The sequence below is a fragment of the Pezoporus flaviventris genome, unplaced genomic scaffold (assembly GCF_033815535.1).
Source record: "Pezoporus flaviventris isolate CSIRO_AGI_PZ_B2104156 unplaced genomic scaffold, CSIRO_AGI_Pfla_v1 ptg000002l, whole genome shotgun sequence".
In the NCBI taxonomy this organism is placed as follows: Eukaryota; Metazoa; Chordata; class Aves; order Psittaciformes; family Psittacidae; genus Pezoporus; species Pezoporus flaviventris.
In genome coordinates, this window is record NW_026892550.1 from 82,946,858 (window position 1) to 82,968,230 (window position 21,373).

A 21,373-nucleotide genomic window follows, 5' to 3' on the forward strand; every position below is an offset into this window, starting at 1 on the left:
CCACACGCTGAGGACGCAACTGCGGAGAGGGTGAACATCAGCTTCTTGGACAGCAGCTATTAAACCTGTATTTCTGCCAAGGCTCCTGCATTATCAGGACAAGGCCTGAAGTGCGAGAACATGGTAGTAAAAGAAAAATAGCAATTTAAATATAAGTGTTAAAAAAATAGTAACCAAGCATTAATTTGAAAGGTGCCTCTGTGTAAAACTTCCTGCTTTGGAACAGATGAGGTTTCCAATGTAGCAACTGGTATTTGCTGCTTTGTAAATTCCTCCCTGAACAGAAAGAAAAAAACAACTGGAAAAGTAACTACAATTACAGTGCATTTTACTTAAATTTATTCCTTTTCAGTGACTTTGAATTTGTCCCTGTTTTCAAACAGTATTATACAGCTATTTGAACTGCCAAAGCTATCCAAAAGCTTAAAAAAAAACCAACAAACCCCAACTATGTTTTTTTCCTTCTTCTCTCCTCTACATGAACTGCAATGTGACATTTTGGTGGTGGTACAGACACTAGAATAGCATCCATCTTCTCCTCTTCTTTGTTAGCCCAGTGGGGCTAATGAAAGTCAAAACTTGCTTTCCCTCAACACAGCCACTGCAATTTGTAACCAGACCAGCTTTCCACCCATCATGAGGCTTTCTGAGCACATCCTGCACTCCACCAATGAGGACTATCCTCCAAAGAGCTCAGCCCACACCTAGGCCTCCAAACAAGGAATCAGATTTCAGAAGTGCCCAAGGAAATCTTCACATTTTCTTTCCTGCTTTTTGACATGAAAAATGTAGCCACCAGAAGCAAAGCTCCAAGGGGTTATATTATCTGAAAAATGTAGGTGCTTGTCTAACACCTCATCTACTCAGAGAGTATTGTACAAGCCCATGAATGATGGACACTGGAGAATTTGTCCCTACGCTGTCCTGAGATCAAAGTTGGTAGTAGCCACATTTTGCAGCCCTTCAAATAGGGATTTAGAAGTCATCATTCCTGCAGCAGGTGGAGCTGGGCTGGATAAGGGTACCCGATTCAGATCATTATGATCCTGCAAACTTCAGAAAGGCACCTGGATATTTTGACTCCTCATGCCAACCAGTTTTTCAATCCAGTTTGCTATCAAGAGCTGAGAGAGGGCAGAACTGCTGCTTTTGATGCAATGTGGGTTGATGTCATCTTTGAATGGTCATACACCTACAGCATCAGATTGTCATCAGGTCTCAGAATCACACTTGAAGAAGGAAACAAGTAACTATCAAGTGATTTCTGTTGGAACAAGTCCAGAGGACGCCATGAAGATGATCAGAGGGCTGAAGCACCTCTCCTATGAAGACAGGCAGAGAGAGCTGGGCTTGTTCAGCCTGAATAGGAGAAGGCTCTGAGGAGAGCCTTTGTAGAGCAGCCTTCCAATACCTGAAGGGGGCCTACAAGAAAGCTAGAGGGGGGATTTTTACAAGGGCATGTAATGACAGGACAAGGGGGAATCTCTTTAAACTGACAGAGAGGAGGCTCAGATTAGGTATTAGGAAGTTCTTCACTATGAGGGTGGTGAGACAGTGGAAGAGGTTGCCCAGAGAAATTGTGGCTGCCCCATCCCTGGAAGCTGTCAAGGCCAGGCTGGATGGGGATTGAAGCAACCTGGTCTAGTGGAAGATGTCTGTGCCTATGGTAGGGGGTTTGGTACTGGATGAGCTTTAAGGTCCCTTCCAATCCAAACCATTTTGTGATTCTATGATTCTCATTCCTGGTGGAAATTCAGGTATGTATAAGATCATGAGCTAGCATGTCAGAGGGAAGGGCATTCTCCTCAGGAACAACCAGACCTTGTAAGACAGAAGCTAAAATCCTCTTCTGTGGCCACACTTTACCACAGGGTGGACATTAGGTCAGACACCCTTCAGGCACAGCCTGCCTCCCCTCCCCAGTCACTGAGGCTGCATCACACCTTTATGCTAATGGTACTTTTTGGCCATGTAACATGTGGCAGTTAAATTGCACAGCACTGGCATTTCCAGCAAGGATCACGTACAAAGCTGACGATTTGGCGCAAACAGTCCCTGCTGCGGTGACTTCGTCTGGAGCCCTGCTGATCTAGGCAGGGTGCTGTGTCTGATGATTACAGCAAGGGCTTAGGTCAGGACCTTGTCTTCCCAGCACTGCCGACTTACTTAGCCATCTCGTTTGGGTTTTAACTGAGACCTTGAAATTCAGTTTCTTCATCTGCCAGGGGAGCTAAAATATTTCATGACCATATTATGATCTTGCCTGTAGATGCTGTGATACGTTACAGGCTCTATGCATTTAAAGATCCTTCAGTGGAAACATGCATATACAGCTATTAAGTCCATGTTCACAGTAATACCTCAGGCAGAACTTACCAAACACAAGAGAACAGTCTATAGGAGACAGCTTTATTTCAAAGAAAAGAAATGTTTTCATTCTTCCCTTGAAGTAAAGGGAAAACATGTACCCAATGGGAGAAAGTGAGTTCTTCTAACTGCCACTCAAACACAGAAAATTAAAATTATCTATTCTATGTACCATCCAAAAGGACATCTACAGCACCAGAGACATTTTCCCCCATTACATGGATCATACTTACTCTTTCTGGCAATACAGCACTGACAGAACTGGCAATACAGTTGACCAGACAGAACTAGGGAGTTCCTGTAGGTGGAACAGCTGTACATAAGGGTGGAATAACTGTATATCAGGAATGCAATCTTGGCTTTTTTGGACAAAGTTCTTGCAGTGAAAAATGTTTGTCCTGCAAACATAGTGTATTTGTAGAGAAGGTAACAACTGCTTGTGTTGCAGGTGAGTGAAGCATGCTGCGTTGCACAGAATGGTTATGTGAGTGTTGTCTTGCATGCTGGCTTGCAGGTGAGCACCACAGAAAGGTGCTGTGTGAGGATATATGCATCTGTCCCTGCCGTGGGCAAGGTGTAGGGGGAAACGAAGGAATTACTCAATTTTCTGTATTGCAAGGAAAGCAAGAAATCCTATTAAGGATTTATGCTGTTCCAGCAAAACAACTTCCTCACTTGAAGCAGAAGCCAGCTTTTTCATTGTCTTTACTTCACTCATGCTGACAGTGTGTAGTTCATCGGTCAAGCCCAGTGCCTGTGTTGTACTGACAGATTCATCACTAGGAAATGGGTACCAAGCCTCCCAGCTCCTATTCCTGCTCTCGGTCACAATTTCAGTTGCCTTTGAGATGTATTTCCAAGACTCTGAGTGAACAGCCCCTATGTTTGAACACTCATAGAGTGAAAGCAGTTATTATACAAATGGGTTTGAAAACATAGTGATGTGCATGTTCAAAAATACATTGCAGAGAATGTATGTACAGGAGATGTCTGAGAAGACATATGTGCGTGGTGTGTAATAATTACAATATGTTTTCATTTACACAGTATCTCCTCCATGCACAAAGGAATAAAACAAAATGTAACTAAACCCACATATCCTTACAAATAAAGGGAGAGAGACTGTTTCATGCAAAGGTTGAACAAAAAAATCTGTTTAATGTCACTTTGGGGATTAGAAGAACTAGAATAAAACAAACATCCAGAACAAACTTTAAGGGGTTGCTTCAGGAAAAGCACGTGTGTGAATGTGTGCCATCACATCTGCATATTCAGTATGTCTTGCTGGAACAGCTCAGGGAAAATAGGAAGCTGAAAATTTTCAGTGTGGGAATTAGATGGAAGAATGTGAACCATTCTAAACAAAACATAGTGAAGTTGCCAGCTGACTTGCTAAAATGCCAGTGTTTTCTAGGATCCCCTGAAACGGAGCTGAGGACTGGCCTTGCCTTTCCGGCAGTGGGTAGGGAGCCAGGAGGTCTGGGCTGTATTCCTGGCCCTGCAACAAACCCAGCATATGACACTGGAAAGTCATTCAGCCCTAAGTTTCCAAAAACTGATTTCATGCCTATACTTCTGGGCACCTAGCGTGAGACCGCCCGAGCTCAAACAGCCAGGGTTTCAAAAACAGTTGAGCCACGGGTACTAACTTCCCATCCATACAGAAGGTACCTTTTGGGGCTCGGTTTCACCACACATGCAACAAGGCTAAAGCAACCCAAAGTGCTGAGAAGCTGCAAGTATTACATGATTACACAGAGCTCTCATTTTGCCAAAGGAGAGGTGCTACATATATGCAAAGGAGTATTATTCAGTTACCTGTTGTTTCTCACATCCTGGCAACCATTCCTGTTCTATAAATAGTTTCACAGGTTTCAGTACATCTTAGGATTTTGGGGTTTGTTTCCTGCTCCAGGGCATCAAGGAATAATCTTACAAAAGGATTCACTGTTCCAAACAGAACATAAGAATACAGACCAGGATTGCTGGCAAAAAGTGTGGAACAACAACACTGACAAGGCTAGGAAAATACTCGATCTCAGGAGTGAAATAGTGGAAAGAAAGCGGCTTTTCCACATAATTTAATCAGCGTGTATGCTGGGGGGGGGGGGGAAGGAGGAAAAGCAGTATTTCTAGCTTACATTTCCCTGTGCACACACATTTCTTATAAAAGTGGGAACCATCTGGATTACAGAAAGCTGTGTTCTCATTGTACATGACAGGGCCTAGTCACACAGGAGCTTCATTTACCTTATACCGTAGGTAAATGATTATTGTGTTTTTTCTGAATGGTATAGAAACAAGTTGAAAGAATTAGCATAAAACGCAGATCTTGTTTTACCTATTTATACTTCCACCTCCAACACCGTGAACTCTGGGCCTTCTTCCCACCCTGTCTGTGTCTGCCCTTAATTTTACCCCCCCATTTTCAGAGAGGCTTTTCAAGCTTTTTGTCAGGCACAGGGAGATAACGTGTTGGTGAATTTCGCAGTTTGAATGAGGTTTTAGAGTGTCCACACATACCCAAGAACAGAAGCAAGAATCAAAGCAGTTTCTGAGAGATACATCCTTTCGCTCCCACTTCTCTGTGCATCCACTGAAATTGCAGCAGATACCTCTCAGAAAATCACAGAAATTTAACACCAATAGTTTCTGCACACTTTTAGGAACAAATTGTTAAAGTAACCTTCCTTGGCCAGAACTAATGGAAATCCTCCATCAGGCATAGAATTGTATTTCATATCTTTATCCCACCTTTCATGTAATACTGTATTTTGTAACTCTCACCCACAGTTTGTGAAGGGCTCTAACTGTGACTCTGAATTTCACAGCATGTTTCCAAAACATTACTGCCCTATTTTTCCATTTTCCTCTAAGAACTTACTTTGAAGCTGATGCTCGCAGAGCAGGTGACATAACTTTGTCCAGTTCTTGTGAACTGCCAATTTTAGAATGCTATTTACTACCTGAAAATGTGCTGGTGGCCACAGTCCAGAAAGGCAGTAATTACTAGTTAAAAGTAATGCCACAGTAATCCATGGGTACAAAAATGTGTGTTTTAAGAACCACACAGCTGCATTTGTACTCTGCCCACAATGCAGTTACCTTCTTGTGAGGTTACCTCTCACAAGAATATATGAATTACCTGCTCCTGGAGCTTGCTCCTGTGGCCCCATGCAAAGCTTGACTGGAGAGGGACAAACTCAGGTATCCATGCCTTTTCTTCCTTGGAGCTTCTGATAGAGAGGTACAAGCAAGAAGCTTCCCTGATAGCCAAATAACCCTTACTTGCAAGCTGGCCAGTACTGCTACATCTGCTCTGACTGCATGGAACCCTGTGGCATAAGGGAGGCTGCACCCATGCTTCTCCAACCTCAGCCAAGGGCCAGAACATCTCCTCCATTCCAGACGGAATGTGCTGGCTGTCAACAGAGCAATACACAAGTGTCTGGCCATCTCTGCTGGGTTTTGGACTAAACAGCTGCTACAGGGGAAGATTTCACAAACCTGCTGCTGTAAAACAGGTACCACACAGCGTGTCAGACACACGTTTCTGCTGGGACTGCAGGGGCTGCCCCTTTTAGATTGAGTTGTAGAGGTCTCAGAGTTCAATCCCGAGGAATGGCTTATGAAAGCGATTACTACCTGAAAGGTCCCTTTGTTTCTGTGCTACTGCTTTTAATAATAACGATTACATCAGATATTTTCTGCCATCTTGATCTTCCTTGGTGCTGCTAATAAAGAAATAACAAAGCTCAACACTTAAAATAGCACCCAATACAATGAACTGCAAGCGCTGAGGTTTGAGATTTTACATGCTGCCCTTTCAGAGCACTTTCCCTTTGATGATTTTTAACCATTGAGGACTGAGCTTCATGTAAGCTACAAGGGGCGTGACATGCATGTCAGTCAGAGAATTGCCTGCAGCCAGGGGCCCAGGTTGTGGCTCTAACCACCAGACAGTCCTGTCCCATAAGAGCAGACGAGACATACATCATAGGTACATGGCATTCAAGTGCAGTTGCCTGGACCATAATGTATTATTTTGGTTCTTCAAGCAATCCTTTTATTTATGCTTGCTTCAATCTGTAACAGCAGCAAGTTACTGACCACTTTAATGGCAAAACTGGGAATATAATCCAGACCTTCCATACTCCAACCATTCCACCTCATATCAGCATAGTTATATCCTTGTTCAGCTACAGACTGACAATCAAAACCTGAAGAAAATGTCCAAATCCCAAAGGCTTAAATATAGAGCTGGAGTCTGCATTGCAACATCAGCTCTGCATTTTGCACCAGCGCCTAACCACATGTTCACAGAACACTGCATTTGAATAAGAAATCCTGACAGCAGGAAACACATAGCAAATCAGAATTACTTTGTGCAGGATAAACCACGTAATCCTAAAATGGAGTCTTGTGTAGCACCTACTGGAGATATGACACCTGCAAAGTACAAGTTTTTTTTATTTTTAAGGAAAGCTTCATAGGGACCTAATCTCCACAACAAAGCTCTGCACGAGAGAGGATCCTGATGTTACAATCACACCTTCCACTAGACCAGGTTGCTCAAAGCCCCATCCAACCTGGCCTTGGAACACTTCCAGGGATGGGGCAGTCACAGCTTCTCTGAGCAACCTGTTCCCATGCCTCACTACCTCATAGTGAAGAATTCTTAGGGTGGTGAGACACTGACATAACCTGCTGACTAGTTAGATTTTATCATCTCTGATCAAAAAAAAACAGATCATGACCAACATGAATTGCAAAGGGAACCCATTCACTTAACAGCCCTATCCTGATTTATGTATGTGTGTATGCATGTACATAGATATGTATATATGCTTATGTATCTAAAATATGCATACTACAAATCTGTTCTGTACAAATCTAAACAGAGATCTTTGTCATGTAATTAGCTGTTGAATTCACAGAAGGGTTCTAGGGGATCTTCTTTGCTTTACAGTCAAGAAAGGAAAGGAACCTCTAACACACCCCAGCACAGGTTCTCTGACACCTTGCTAAGAAAAGGTCTACAGTAGGAGTCAGAAGTCAACTCACTGTGAAATGAAACACTGGTGAGCACCGCACTGTCTCCATGACAAGCTGGCATCCTTATTTTGCTGAGCCATGTCAGATATATGGTGGCTTAGGTGTCAGCAATACAAAAGGACCATTTGGGTCTCATTCATCACAAAAAATGTTCCCCAAATTGACTTTAAAAGAAGTCCCACTAAACCACCTTTAAACCCCATTTAAGACCATGGTTTATACTGGAGTTAGCCGATTTTTTGTGGACATGCTTCCAATCTGATGAAGAGGGTCTGGAAGCCAATTTGTGAAGACCAATTCAAGCCCCCTTGAGTGTGGCCGACAGAACTTGAACCAGTCCCAAAACGGTGTAAGCTGAACTACTCATTAAACCAGATCCATTTCTTTGGAGAGGAGAAATTTCCTCACTACAGCGTTGACTGTGGGGAAATGCTTTAAACTCAGAAGTAATGTAGTGGTGGGCTGGACAAAGGGACTGAAACCCAACATCAGCCAGTCACAGGAAATTAGCTAACGGATTGTGTTAGGTTGCACCCCAAAAGGCACCAGCCTGCAGCTGCTGCAACAGATGAGGGAGGCTGAGGCCACCTATGCCTTTTGCTTTTTTTCAAAGGTGGGAAGTAAAACACCACCATTTAAAATGAAAGCTCAGATCTCCAAAGCTGCCTGCATGTATGAGGACCCCGTTGGGCTCCTACCTCCCCTGTATCCCTTTGATCATCTTAACCATGAGTGGAGCACATAAACCTGAGCTGCTTGTCTGCTCCCAGGCTCTGCGACGTGCGACAGCGCAGCCAGGTAAGGCAGTGGGAGGGGTTGTCCATTCTGGGCACAAGAGAAGGCAAGGTAAGAAGAAGCCAAAGGCCAAGAAGATTCCTGTGGGCAAATTTCCATTCCATGGCTGAAGGCGTGAAAATGCAGAAAGCACAAGGAGAAGAGTGGCAGAAGACAAGGTTGACTAGAGGACGACTCTGTATTTGTAATCTCTTAAATGATTAATTTGAGCCAAAAGTTACCCTGCAATTTGAGAAGAAAAATAGGGACAGACTGAGAGGAGACCTGGTGGATGGATGTTGTGCCTAGCTGTGCAATGAAAGATAAAGGACAGATGATGGTGCAGCTTTATCAGCACAAATTATTTCCAATCACAGAAGCCACAAACAAATGAGTTACGTGGCTCCTCCTGAACCCCTGCCAAGCAAAACTGCCCAGCCTCTGCTGAGCACCAGTGTAATTGCGGGGAAAAAAACAGAACAAAACATTTATCTGGCAAGTGCTTTCAAAAAGGGAAAAGGGCTGTTGGGAGCTGCTCAAGGGGCTGGAGATGGTTCCAGAGGGGACAGAGCAGCCATCAGAGCATATAGAAGGCAGGCGGGGATTTTTAATAAAATGCAGTTTATCGCATGGTGATTACCACCTCCTATTTATACCATATGAGATCATGAAAAACATGGCACATGTTTCCTTACTGCTGGAAACACAAAGTCAACAGAGCAACTATGTGATAAATTGGCTCTTTTCATGTGCTTCTACTTTGTCTTTCTAAACCTCTATTTCCAAACATCTGTCACTTACAAAAAGCGAGTGATAAAAATCTGCTAAAAAATAATTTACGTGCCCCCCCCCCAAAAAAAAACCAAAAAAAACCAGCCCCATGGTAGATTAGAATTCTGAGTCCAAATTCCAGGGCTGTTCCATTTAACCTGCATATCTTCCTTGTTCACAAGGCAGCACAGACACGCAAAGTATGTAATACATAAGAAAGCGGACTTCAGGGTCTCCAGAAAATGCTTCATCTGCTCCTAACCTTTGCATATTACACATAACAGGCATTACAGACACAACGTGCTAAGACATAAAGTATTTCAGGTAAGCTTTTATGCCTTAAAGAGCACGCCTCTCCTCATTCCCCCTCAAGCATGGTTTGAAGGTGAAAGGCTTAGAGAGAGGAAATACCACATTATTTCCATGGCTAAGATTCTGAAGTCGAATTTGGGATAATATGGTAAAAGACTTCATTAGCACTCTCTCAGAATGACTTGTATAACTTGCTTGTAGCTTTGCCAGTTATGAGTAATCACTGAGATACACCAACACCACCTTTGTACCACATTCCTTTCACACGCTGCCTGATGTCTACCGGACTTGGGCTTCTTGTAAGCAATCCTGCTGTCTTCAGCAAAGCACGAGGCAAGTCAATGCAGCCTGTGAGATGTCACACCTTTCACCCACTCCTCACTTCATGGAAATTCTCCTTTTCAGTTGTGATGCTCTATGACTGCTCTGAGCATAGCAGATCTGCAGCGTGGCTGCTTAGCAAAATCTTTTGTCTCTAATCTTTTTCTTATGAACCCAATGGTTAACCATCTCCCCCTGACAGCACAAAACTAAATAAAGATAATTCATACTGGGTGGCACCCCAATACAGCATCTGTGTGGATACAGCTCCACAATCATTAAAACCAGGTCTACACATTGCTGTATCACCCAGGAGTACAGATTTGATCGGGATCAGGCCAAGGCACATGATCATGCTTCTGCTGAATGAGCCAGAGCGCGCAATATGGAGCCAACGCCAATCTTACACTGGCTGTATGCCAGGCACAAGGGTGCAGACGATACCTGATCTGGCTGGAGTTGTGTACAGTGACACCTGATCCAGCATAAAGTCTGCTAGTAAAAAGTTAACCTGTCAAAAACTCCTTGAATTAACTCAAGCAGGCAGAGTGAATGAATACCACCAGGTCAGCGCTTCACATCACGCGGCCACCCCATTTTTGAGCCAATAATAGGAACTGTACTGCTTGCTTTCCTGTGGTGCCAAACCACAGCCTGATGTCAAGAGTGATGCTTATATGCACAGGGATCTCATTGCAGGACCAGGGCCTCAGAGCCCTTCAACTTGCCTTGCCTCCCACTTACAGTTAGAAGGGAAATAAAAAAGCAGAGCGAAATCTAAGCATTTAACCTCTAAGTAGTCAAGAGTCTACAAATGCAGAATCTGTACATGAAGATGGCGCCACGGATGTTTCTGTAGCAGATAAATTTAGATTATGATTAAAATAGAGCCTATTCCTTCAGGTTAATGAAAACCTCACTACAGAAAACACATCAGTAACGACGATGATTTTGATAGAATTTTAGTAATCCAAACTGTATTAAAAATGCACACTGTTGTGTTGAACAAATGTGAACATTATTTTGGCACAGAAAGGCAGTCCTGCTCTTTGAAACTGTTTAGAAAAGCCTTACCTGATCTCTGGTAGAACTTAATCCATTTTTAACACTGCTGCAACACTTCCCAGTGTTGAAACATGCACAGTTACCATTACACAAGGCTACAGACACATAGAAAATGGGAATCTCAAACATTCTGTCTTGAAATTGCTGGAAATCAATGGAAATTGCCTGGTTTACATGAGTATTTCAGCTGTTTTCAGAGCTAGTTAAATGAGCCCATTAGCTGAAAGCCATTTTCAGATTTTTTTCCATTTTCCATTGCAGAGTCCCTAAAATGGTCCGCCCGGAGGTCTAGCAACCTTGATGGTTACCCACATATGCAAGCTATCTACAGCCATGCTTCTATCTCTCCGGCAGGGATGCCTAGACAGGATGTTCCCAAATACTGGTCCTCAGGGCCATCGCATGGTCTAAAGGCCAAGCCACAGATCACAACAGCCTGCACTCTGAAGGGCACAAGCAAGGCCACAGCCTGCTTTCCGCCTCTCCTACTGTGCAGCATCATGAGCCAGTGTTCCTCCTCGCCGGGCTCCCCAGACTGCTGCGGGGTTTGTTCACCAGCCGGCCCTTCGCAAACCCCAACACCACCATGGGTTCTTGGGGAGTGGGTGAGGCAGGAAGCGTGAAGCGGGGTGCCCCGGCTGGACCGTGGTGCGGGGCTGGCTGACGCGGGGCATCCCTCGCCCAGGAGGGGACGAGGCGTCCGAGGGTGACAAGGCGGCGCCCAACCACGGCTTCTCTACACCGACAGGGCGGGAAGGGCGCTAGCTACGTGCTCCGGCGGCGCTCGGTGGGTGCCTTGGGCGGAGGCCTGCTCTCTGCAGGCAGCCCCGGCGGGCAGCGGCGTGCCGCCGCGGCGCAGCAACGGTTAACGGCGGAGCGCAGCGAATAGGCCGCGCTGTTTCCAGGGCGACGGCTCGGAGTGTTCCGGATCGTACCATTGCGCAAGCGGCGCGGGGGGGGTGACAAGGGGGAACGACGGGGGAAGTGGCGCTGCCGCCGCCAGGCCCGGCCCCGCGCCGCCTCGTCTCTCTCTCCCCCTCCCTCCCTCCCTCCCTCCTCCTTCCCCCCCCGCCTCGCCGCGCCTCCTCCCCCTCCCGCCCGGCCGGAGCGCGGCGCCGGGGCCCAGCAGCGAGCGGCGCGCGGCGGAGCGGAGCAGGCGGCCGGCGGCGGCCGGGCCTGGAGCGGAGGAGTCGGTACCGGCGGCGGGGCGGGCCGGGCCGGGCCGGGCCGGCGCGACTCCCTGCCCTCGCTGGCTTCTCGCCGCAGCGGGATGTGGGCGGCCCGGGGCCGCGGGCTGTGAGCAGCGGCAGCGCGGAGACAAAGGGAGGCGGTGGGGCTCGGCGGCCGGCACCAGGGACGGAGAGCAGGGACCGCCACCGCCGCCGGGGCGCACCCGCCCGCCTGCCGGGAGGCGGCACGATGCGGCACGGGGCGGCGCGGCGGCAGCAGCGCGGCGGCAACAGCGGGGCGGCCCGCCTGGCGCGGCGGTAGAAGCAGCGGCGGCCGCAGGGCTTGGGGCCGGGCCGGCGGTCGCGCAGCAGCGTCTCCCGCGGGCCGGGCCGGGCCGCGCCGCCCGGACCGCGCCGGCGATGTGAGGGGCGGCGGCGGCGAGGAGGAGCGCGGTACGGCGCGGAGCAGAGCGGAAGGCGGGCGGGCCCCGAACGGAAGCGGGCCGGGCCCGGCGGCGAGGAGGAGCGCGGCGCCGGCGGGGGCGGCCGGGCGCGGGCGTGCGATGGAAACGCACATCTCGTGCCTGTTCCCCGAGCTGCTGGCCATGATCTTCGGGTACCTGGAGGTGCGGGACAAGGGCCGCGCGGCGCAGGTGTGCACGGCCTGGCGGGACGCCGCCTACCACCGCTCGGTGTGGCGGGGCGTGGAGGCCAAGCTGCACCTGCGCCGCGCCAACCCCTCGCTCTTCCCCAGCCTGGCGGCGCGGGGCATCCGGCGGGTGCAGATCCTGTCGCTGCGGCGCAGCCTGAGCTACGTGATCCAGGGCATGGCGGACATCGAGAGCCTCAACCTCAGCGGCTGCTACAACCTCACCGACAACGGGCTGGGCCACGCCTTCGTGGCGGAGATCAGCTCCCTGCGCTCGCTCAACCTGAGCCTCTGCAAGCAGATCACGGACAGCAGCCTGGGACGCATCGCCCAGTACCTCAAGGGCCTCGAGGTGCTCGAGCTGGGGGGCTGCAGCAACATCACCAACACCGGGCTCCTCCTCATTGCCTGGGGCCTGCAGCGCCTCAAGAGCCTCAACCTGCGCTCCTGCCGGCACCTCTCCGACGTGGGCATCGGGCACCTGGCGGGCATGACGCGCAGCGCGGCAGAGGGCTGTCTGGGCCTGGAGCAGCTCACGCTGCAGGACTGCCAAAAGCTCAGCGACCTCTCGCTAAAGCACCTGGCCCGCGGGCTGGGCCGCCTCCGCCAGCTCAACCTCAGCTTCTGTGGGGGCATCTCGGACGCGGGGCTGCTGCACCTGTCGCACATGAGCAGCCTGCGCAGCCTCAACCTGCGCTCTTGTGACAACATCAGTGACACGGGCATCATGCATCTGGCCATGGGCAGCCTGCGGCTGTCCGGCCTTGACGTCTCCTTCTGCGACAAGGTGGGGGACCAGAGCCTAGCCTACATCGCACAGGGCCTGGATGGGCTGCGCTCTCTCTCCCTCTGCTCCTGCCACATTAGCGATGAGGGCATCAACCGCATGGTGCGACAGATGCACGGGCTCCGCACCCTCAACATCGGCCAGTGCGTCCGCATCACTGACAAGGGCCTGGAGCTCATCGCCGAACACCTCAGCCAGCTCACGGGCATTGATCTCTATGGCTGCACCCGCATTACCAAGCGGGGCTTGGAGCGCATCACCCAGCTGCCCTGCCTCAAGGTGCTCAACCTGGGACTTTGGGAAATGACTGAGAGCGAGAAGGTCAGGTGAGAGCAGGGGGGTGCCCCGAGACCTCCATCTCTTCTGGAGGGACTCACTGACTGAGTGACTGACTGCTGCAATGGAGGAGAGAAAGAGAGAGAGGGGCACGCACAGAGCCATGCTACCCACGCACCCTGGCACCAGAGGAACGTAGAGAAAGAGAGTATATCCTCAGCCCTTCTGTGCTGCCTACCTACCCTTGCTCTGGAGGAGGAAGGGGGGGGGGGGGGGGGCAGGAGGAGAGAGAGAAAGCACCTATCCTTTTTCCAGGTCATGCCTCCAGCTCTACACTGGGGAGACAGAGCTCCCCCCCTCCCCCACAGCATCCTTCCCTGCAGAAGAGGTAGAATGCACTGGGGCTAGAGACACCCCTCTTTATCCCCACTCCCTGATTCCATCCCCTCGTGCACTAAGGATGGATAAAGAAAGATCCTTTTTCTGCCGTGTATTCAGAATAGATTATTTTTGGTTTATATAAAGGAGAGTGGGAATGGAGATGGGAACAACAACAGCAGGAAAGGCTTCCTAGCTACACTTATGTACTCAGCCACCCAGTCATCCTGCACTGGGCACAGACACAGCTTTTGGTAAAATAACCATTCCACCTCTGCGCTTGCCCCTCCCCTGTCAGCTGGGAATTGTAACAGAAATACTGCTCCCTAGGTACATTGAAATTTTTTTTTTTAATGATTATTATTTTTTGTTTTTCAAAAATCTGTTTTCAATCTCCAGTTCCATGTTATTCTCTGCTGTGGGTGGATACAACCTTCCACAATTCCAGTTCTCCACTGCACTGAGATTAGGCATAGCTATAGCCTCTCCTTTTGTCTGTATGTTTCTGTGTCACCCTGCACTATGGTTAATGGAAAAGCCTAGGCACTGCATTCTCTCTCCCCGTATCTCTCCTGGAGATGAAGATACCATATCCTCCTTCTCCTGTCTCTGTGGGGACTGGACATGGACTCCAGTTTCTTAAGCCTTCCCATGCACTGGGAGACACAGAGTCACCAGGCTCATTTTACCTTTCATCATCCTCTCTTTTTCTCCCCTCCTTTTTCTTGGCAACAGGGATAGACATATCCAACTACATATCCATTCCTCTTTGGGTTGGGGTGAGTGGGTAGAAGGGGTGGCTAGCTCCCCCTCTACCCAGGGGACATTAGGAAGAATCTCCAGCTTCATTTCTGCTTCATTTGAGATACTGTGATCTGTTTTTATTTTGAAATGCATAAAAAAAATTACAGATACAAAAACAGCCTCTTACTCTCCCATCTGTCCCTTGCTTATGTCCTGTAACTGATCCCAGTTTTCCTCACTCATTCTCCTCTTTACAGTATTCATTTTCTTACATGGTTTTATTTTTAAAGACATATGAAGTTGCTGTTCTTGTGGATTTTTAAGTACTTTTTTTTTCTGCTGAATATATTCTATATATATAAATATATATATGATGTCTGGCTACCTCGTTTTAATTTGTTACTTTCCCCCCCCCCCCTCTTCAAAAGCCCTGGAATTCTTACAGGAATGAGATTTTAAGACTGAAACATTTTTGTGCCTAGACTGGAATAATGCCCCTTGGGTTTGTTCTTCTATTTTACCCCCGCCCCCCCTTTTTTTATCTTTTTAATTCTTGTTTTAAGATCACCTTACTTTGTCCTACCTTCACATTCTGGTTGTGCCTCTCCTTCCCTCTTCACTGGGGACTGGGGACCCAAACTCTGCTTCTGCATTTTTACTCTTCTAGACAGACATACAACGTGTGAGAACCCATGCTGAGGATTGGGCTTCTGTTAACAGAAATGTGTAAGATGCAAGTTTGTTTGTTTGGGGTTTTTTTTAATAATTATATATAGAAATATATGCAAATGCTTTCCCCTCCCAAATCACCTACAAAAGGTCGCCATGCCAGGCTTCCTGTCTGTAGGTGGAGAGGAACAGAGCTGGCCTACAGGCCCTGAGGCTGCAGTGTGAAGGGGAGGAGACTGAAGTTCATCTGTCTTATCTCTGTTCTGTCAATAAAATGGAGCTGGGTTTGTTTTTTTTTTTCCATTATTATTTTAAAGCAGAAGAGTAAGTGCAGTTTTTCTGGTTTTTGTTTTTTTTTTAAAGAAAACTATCGGCTTTTTTTTTTTCCCCTCATGTGTTCAAAATCTCAAATCCTCCACAGTAATAGGCCAGACCATGGAGTTAACGCAAACCCAGAGACCCCTATGGATTAATTGTACTGTTTGTGAATTTGTATAAAGAAATAACAAAGATCCTCTTAAAACATTTTATATTCTTACAGTAAAAGGTTAAACATATTTATATAATAAAAGAGGAAATATGAAGTATGTTTTTGAAAAAAAAAAAAAAGCTTTATCTGTGTTGTCTGTGCTTTTTAAAGACATGTACCTATTATCTCTCTATCTGTTGGGTCTGGTAAGTATGCTGTGCAGCCTGGGCTTTGGTGCTGCTTGCTCTCTTTCCAGTGAGTGATGGAGGAGGAAAAGGAAGGGAGAGAGCCTGGTGCCTCCTGTGCAAGATGCTGAGAAACATCATCACAAAGAGTTTGTAAGGAAGGGGTTTGGTAGGACCAGACTTGTCTGCAAGGGCACTCGGAGCATCTGTGGGGAGAAGCAGAGTTCAGCTGCCCATTGGTGTGAAGCATCAGCTCAGTCTGAGGTCAGACAAACCACAAGTCCTGAAGCTCGCTAGCAACCGAATCAAGTACTCTGTGGCAGAGGGAGACGCTGGGGAAGGGGGAGACAGGCTGTGTATCTCAGTATTTTTAAAGCCCCAGGTAGGTAGCAAAGGGTTTTTTTGAGATTTAAATTGAGGCCCACCCTGGGTGGAAGACCCATCAAATAAAAACATTTCCCAGGAGTGACAGCCACCAAATACTCTGCCCTTGCCAGCACATGAGGACCTGGGAAATCCGAAATGTTTTCGGTTTCCACTGCCCAGGCACAGATTAAAGAGGAAGTGAAGTGGGAACATCTTTTAAAAAAAAAAAAAAAGTTTGAATCATTAAGGTGCCCTTTGTCCTATACCATAATCTTTCTCCTCAGTGTATGACTTTTAACCCAGTGGGCTCCTTTTTAGCCTTGCACGATGTGGGGTTCTTATTGTTGGAGATGGAGCTTAAGCAGTGTTTATAGGGCAGCGACAAAGCCTGTCTCCCCCAGCCCGGCGGCAGGGCTCCTTCAGCCCGCTGCCCCCTTCCTGCCTCCAAGGAGGCGGAATGCGAAATGGTGGAAGAAGCCGGAGCCATTGTTCAGGAAAGTTAAAAGAGGAGCTGTCCTTGCTTGCTTGCTCAGTCATGCATACTCAATCTGGCCGGGCCGGGTCCCTATGGAAAGGAGGAGGGCGATTCTTCCCCTCTTTTTAACATTCCTCTCCAGGCCTGGCTGTATTTAAGCTGCTTTCCTCCACGCCGAGGAGGAGGGAGGGGGATGGTCTGAAGTTCCTCTATATTTGCATTTTAAGCACTTCCAGCGCTGAGCAGGCGACTGTTCCCCCCGCGCTACCTTGCTCCAGCAGCACTCGCTGCGGTGCTGCTCCAGGTGGGTCGGATGCCCTACTAACGGAGGTCTGGTCCCCTCTGTGTCCCGGGGGCTTAGCCTCTGCTTCCACAGGTATTTTGGGTTGAGGCTGGACTGGGCATACTTCTTTGCTGCCAGCTCTAACTACCTCACCCCTTCTATGTCAGTGCCGCATTTGGAAAGGGGAAAACAGTGCCCAACTCCATCCCTCTTAAAAAGAAATGCTATCTCGTTCACAGCCCAAGGACCTGGACTATCTCAAGGTTTGGACTTCGGGGCGTGTGTTGGTTCCCCCTCCCCTTTTTTCCAAGACTTCCAGGCTTTCTGCTGGGAGTCCATCACAAAAGCTGCATTGTTTGCTATAGGGAAAGCCACCGCAATTGGATCTAATTGAGCCTGACGCTATATCCATCTTCCATTGCTTGGAGGGAGGTGTGGGGTCTGTCTTTACCGTGTCAAGAAAAAAGTAACTTCTTGACCTAAAAAGAGGATGTATATATGAATGTTATAAACAACAGGAATTCCAGATCAGGTTCTCATTACCGCTGAAAATGTAAATGTTCCTGGGGTAGGCCACAGTTACAGCCAGGGCTTGGGAATGATGAACCTCTCATAAGGTAGGTTCGTTTCTGCTGGATTTGAACAATAATGGCATCTCTTATTAAGCCTCATGTTCACATGGATAATGGTGGGACACCTATGTCTAAATATAATGTGTGTGCTCGTAAGTTCTGTAATCAGAAATAGGACAGGATTCCTCCCCACTCCCTGTTAAAAAATTGCCCAAATTACTCTCCATTTAAAAACAAGCCAAAAGCATTGCCCACATGGCCCAGCATACTCTTTAAGGGGAATCCAAGCCAAAGGAAGCTGCTGAAACCAAGGCCTCTCAGAATCTCAGTGTTAAGACACCCTGGACTGGTCCCACAGACGGAGCAAGTGCTCCTCATGCCTCCCTCTCATGCCCCAGCATGACAGCACCTCCTCCGGCACAGACACAGGCCTCCCTGTCCAGCAAGCCCAGGGCTGGGCAAACACATGTCTACTAGTAAAGAGAAGGGTTTTTTAAATAATCCATTGCCAACAGCCATAGACCAATTACCACGTGACTCCTCAGGGTAACAAGGAAACTCCATTTTCACTCTTCAGCCGCTCTTGAATTTTTGAACACGACTCAGTTGGCAACTGGGGTAGAAAACCATAACAAAACCCACTACTATTTGGAAGTGAGCTGGAAGTCTCCCATCTGTGTCAACAAGCCCGTGGTGCCCCAGCAGTGGCATTGGCGCCAGCCTTCACTGCTGCACCCAGCAACAGCATTTCCAGCCATGCCAGGTGGGACAGTACGGTCCTCTGCCTACAGCTACATGAGCCAGGACACAGAGGATGAACCAGGGACCTGCTTTATAGAGGGGTGGCTCTAGGGAGCAAAGGGGCCATGCTCAAGAGGTGGCAGCAGAAAGCAGAGCAGAGCAGGAGCAATTCAAAAGGGGGGGATGAAGGGACTTGGGCAGGACAGGAGGTGGCTGGAGACCAAGGGGCAGTGGCAGGGGACACCAGCTCACAAGCTGCAGCAAAGTCCTCTGTGTGTGTGCGGGTCCCTGATCTGCTGCAGCAGCTGCTCCCCTGGCCAGAACCGATGTCTGGCTCCTCTCCCTGGGCAATGGGAAGGAAAAGAAGGCTCCAGCTGCGTCCTACCGCCCTGGGACTAGCATACAGGAGGTCCCTGCATGGCAGATTTATACATTTTATACCTTGCCGCCCCATGCTGCGGGTCTGACTGAATCAGTTTGTCATGGTGATTCTGGGGTCCTTTGTTTCCCCGATAATAAATAACAGGGTCACGGGGCAGCTGTCATGCAAACCGCCTGGGGCCTGTGCTAGGACAAGAAGTGATCTCTGTGCTAGATACTACAGAGCTCACTACTGAACCTGCCCTTTGGAAGTCAGGGAAGAGTTAAAACGAGACCTGGGTGGCCAAGACACCAAAAGTTTTTAGAACCAAAGCTAGAGGTTAGCACAGGCTGCCATTAACAGCTCAAGGGTAGGTGTCCCTCACATCCTGCAGCCTCACCACGTACGTATATACGCAGGATGCTTCTAGCAAAGTTGACCCCTTTTTGTTTTCTCTCTCTCTCTCTCGCCCTCCTCTACCTTAAATCCCACTCTTTTAGCCAGCAGCTCTTTAACAGTGCCTTCTGTGGAGGAAAAAGATAATGGATAAACTCAGCTGGGTGGTGCGGGGTGGATGTGAGGACCCCTCAGGACAGTGGCGAGGCCCTATGCCAGAGCTGCTGGCTGGGCTGCATGACACTCCCTACCTCAGCCAGCCAGCAAGGCTGTCCTGCTCAATTCCCCAGCCCCAAGCTGCACGAAAGAAAGAGCTGGAGAGGGTTCATCGGGCTCCTATGCCAGAACTGAGACTCCAGCCACATTTGGCTGGAATGCTAGTGCTTCTCCCCCTTCTTTAATTAAATTTACCAAATGCATTAGCTCAATAGCAGCCCAAACTGAAATAGCACCATGGAGATTTTGGAAGATCCAAATCCCATCTGTCCTTGCAACAGAAAGATGAACGGAAATGGGATTTTCCTAAAATATTTCCTAAAATCTGAGGTGTGTTTTGGAAAGGGTGTCAAAAGTTTAATACCAGGGCCTGGACACATGCCCTGAGTATTTCCCCATGAGAGGGTTACTGAGACATAAACCAAACTATTCTGCTACAGAAACTAACTTGGGAAATGGGCAGTTCCTCCTAGTTATTTTCCTTCCTTTGAGCCTTGTGTCCTAGAGCACAACAGTTTAGTGATTTCAAGATGAAGCAATTTCCCCTCCCAGCTTTAAAAAAAAAACACAACAAATTTTATCTGAGGTTCATCCTCCTCCTCCCTCTCCTTCCCGTCTTTCTCTCCCAAAATGTCCCACCTTTACAACCCCTGAGCAGCTTAACAGGCTTGATAGGTTGACACCAAAGCTGTACAGACAGCATCACATGGGCACACCAATCCCAGCTTTGCAGCCAGCAGCCCCTCTCCTTTTTCAGTGAGCTAAAATGCCAAGCTCCCAGCAGCAATAAAACCCTGCCATCATCTGCTTTTGTGACAGCCCCAATTGCACACCCGGTACCCCAGCTTCAGCCTGAATCAGGTGCATCCTACAGCGCTATAAACTCCACTTGATGCACGACTGAGAGAAGTCCCATAAGACTGCTCGTGCTGCAGGTGAACTGGTTTCCTCTGTATCCCAGGCTTCTGGAACTGCTTGGGATACAACACCCACCTCTGCTCTGGCAAATATCCAGCTGCTTGGCCAAAGCAACCAACCAACCCCTATGCAAGTTGTACCTTATGTACCACCAACCCCTATGCAAGTTGTCCAAAGGTGATGGAGACAACGAGATCCTTCAGGCTGCTAGCCCAGTAAAAACGGACGACAACACAGTAAGGCAGAAAAGTGAACACTGGCTGTGATACTGGTAGGGTTTCTGCATTGGCACGGGTTGGCTGAAGCATCTTCATCTGCATCCTCCATCCGGAGCCGCACAGCCACCGGCAGCCCCTGATTTCTCTCCCCACCTCGCAGCACCTTCGGGGACCCGCTGGCTCCCGCCCCGCCTGCCTGCCTGCCTGCCCGCTCTCCTTCCTTTCTTCCCTCCCTTCACCCCATCCGCCGCCGCCGCTCCCGGGCCGCGCTCCGCATGCAGGTACAGCACCTCTCCGCTAGGCGGCAGCATTGCCCACAGAGTGCCGCCGCCCGCCGGCTACCAGGTCAACCCGCCGCCTCCCCGGGGAGACCTCCGGGAGCCCTGTTCCCCGGGGAAGGTCAACGGGTTGGCTCATCCCGGGCCAAGACATCTCACAACGCCTCACACGTTAAGTAATTAAAACTTCACGCGTTAATAAATTAAAAGTAAGTCTCACGGGGGTTGCTATCCTGCAGGAAGTCCACAGCAGGGTACGTATGTTGCTTTGAGTGAGAAACTGGATGGGAGAGAGGGCCTCATCAGCAACCCTGGACGGCTGTGTGGGCATGAGCTAGTGCAGGATGTCTTAGGTCGAGGTTACAAAGAGATGATGAACTCTGTTGCTGCTCATCATCACCACCATTAGTGCAAGATGGTGGTGAAGGGGCCTGAGGGACCATAAACCAAAACAGGAAGCCACAGTTGGCATAGCTGCATTTGTGGTCAACACACCCCATCACTGTGCAAGACCAGCACACCCCATCCTGAACTGGCTGCCTTCTGGAAAACATTCAT

General features: G+C 48.7%; 2 protein-coding genes across 4 annotated transcripts in view; one reads left to right on the forward strand and one right to left on the reverse strand.

Annotated features, from left to right (window-relative positions):
* Positions 1-21,373, reverse strand: part of WNT5B (Wnt family member 5B) — a 73,914-nt gene that overhangs the window by 25,508 nt on the left and 27,033 nt on the right. The window contains exon 1 of one of the 3 annotated variants that reach the window (XM_061444765.1): positions 10,675-11,129. The exons of the other annotated variants lie outside the window; for them this stretch is intronic. Coding sequence (XP_061300749.1) covers positions 10,675-10,794 — 120 coding nt within the window. The 5' untranslated portion in view covers positions 10,795-11,129. Of the gene's footprint in view, positions 1-10,674; positions 11,130-21,373 lie in introns of those variants that run through there. 3 annotated transcript variants of the gene reach the window in all.
* On the forward strand, positions 12,250-15,052 carry FBXL14 (F-box and leucine rich repeat protein 14). The gene has a single exon (XM_061444763.1). The coding sequence runs from the start codon at positions 12,398-12,400 to the stop codon at positions 13,598-13,600; it is 1,203 nt and encodes a 400-aa protein (XP_061300747.1). The 5' UTR covers positions 12,250-12,397; the 3' UTR covers positions 13,601-15,052.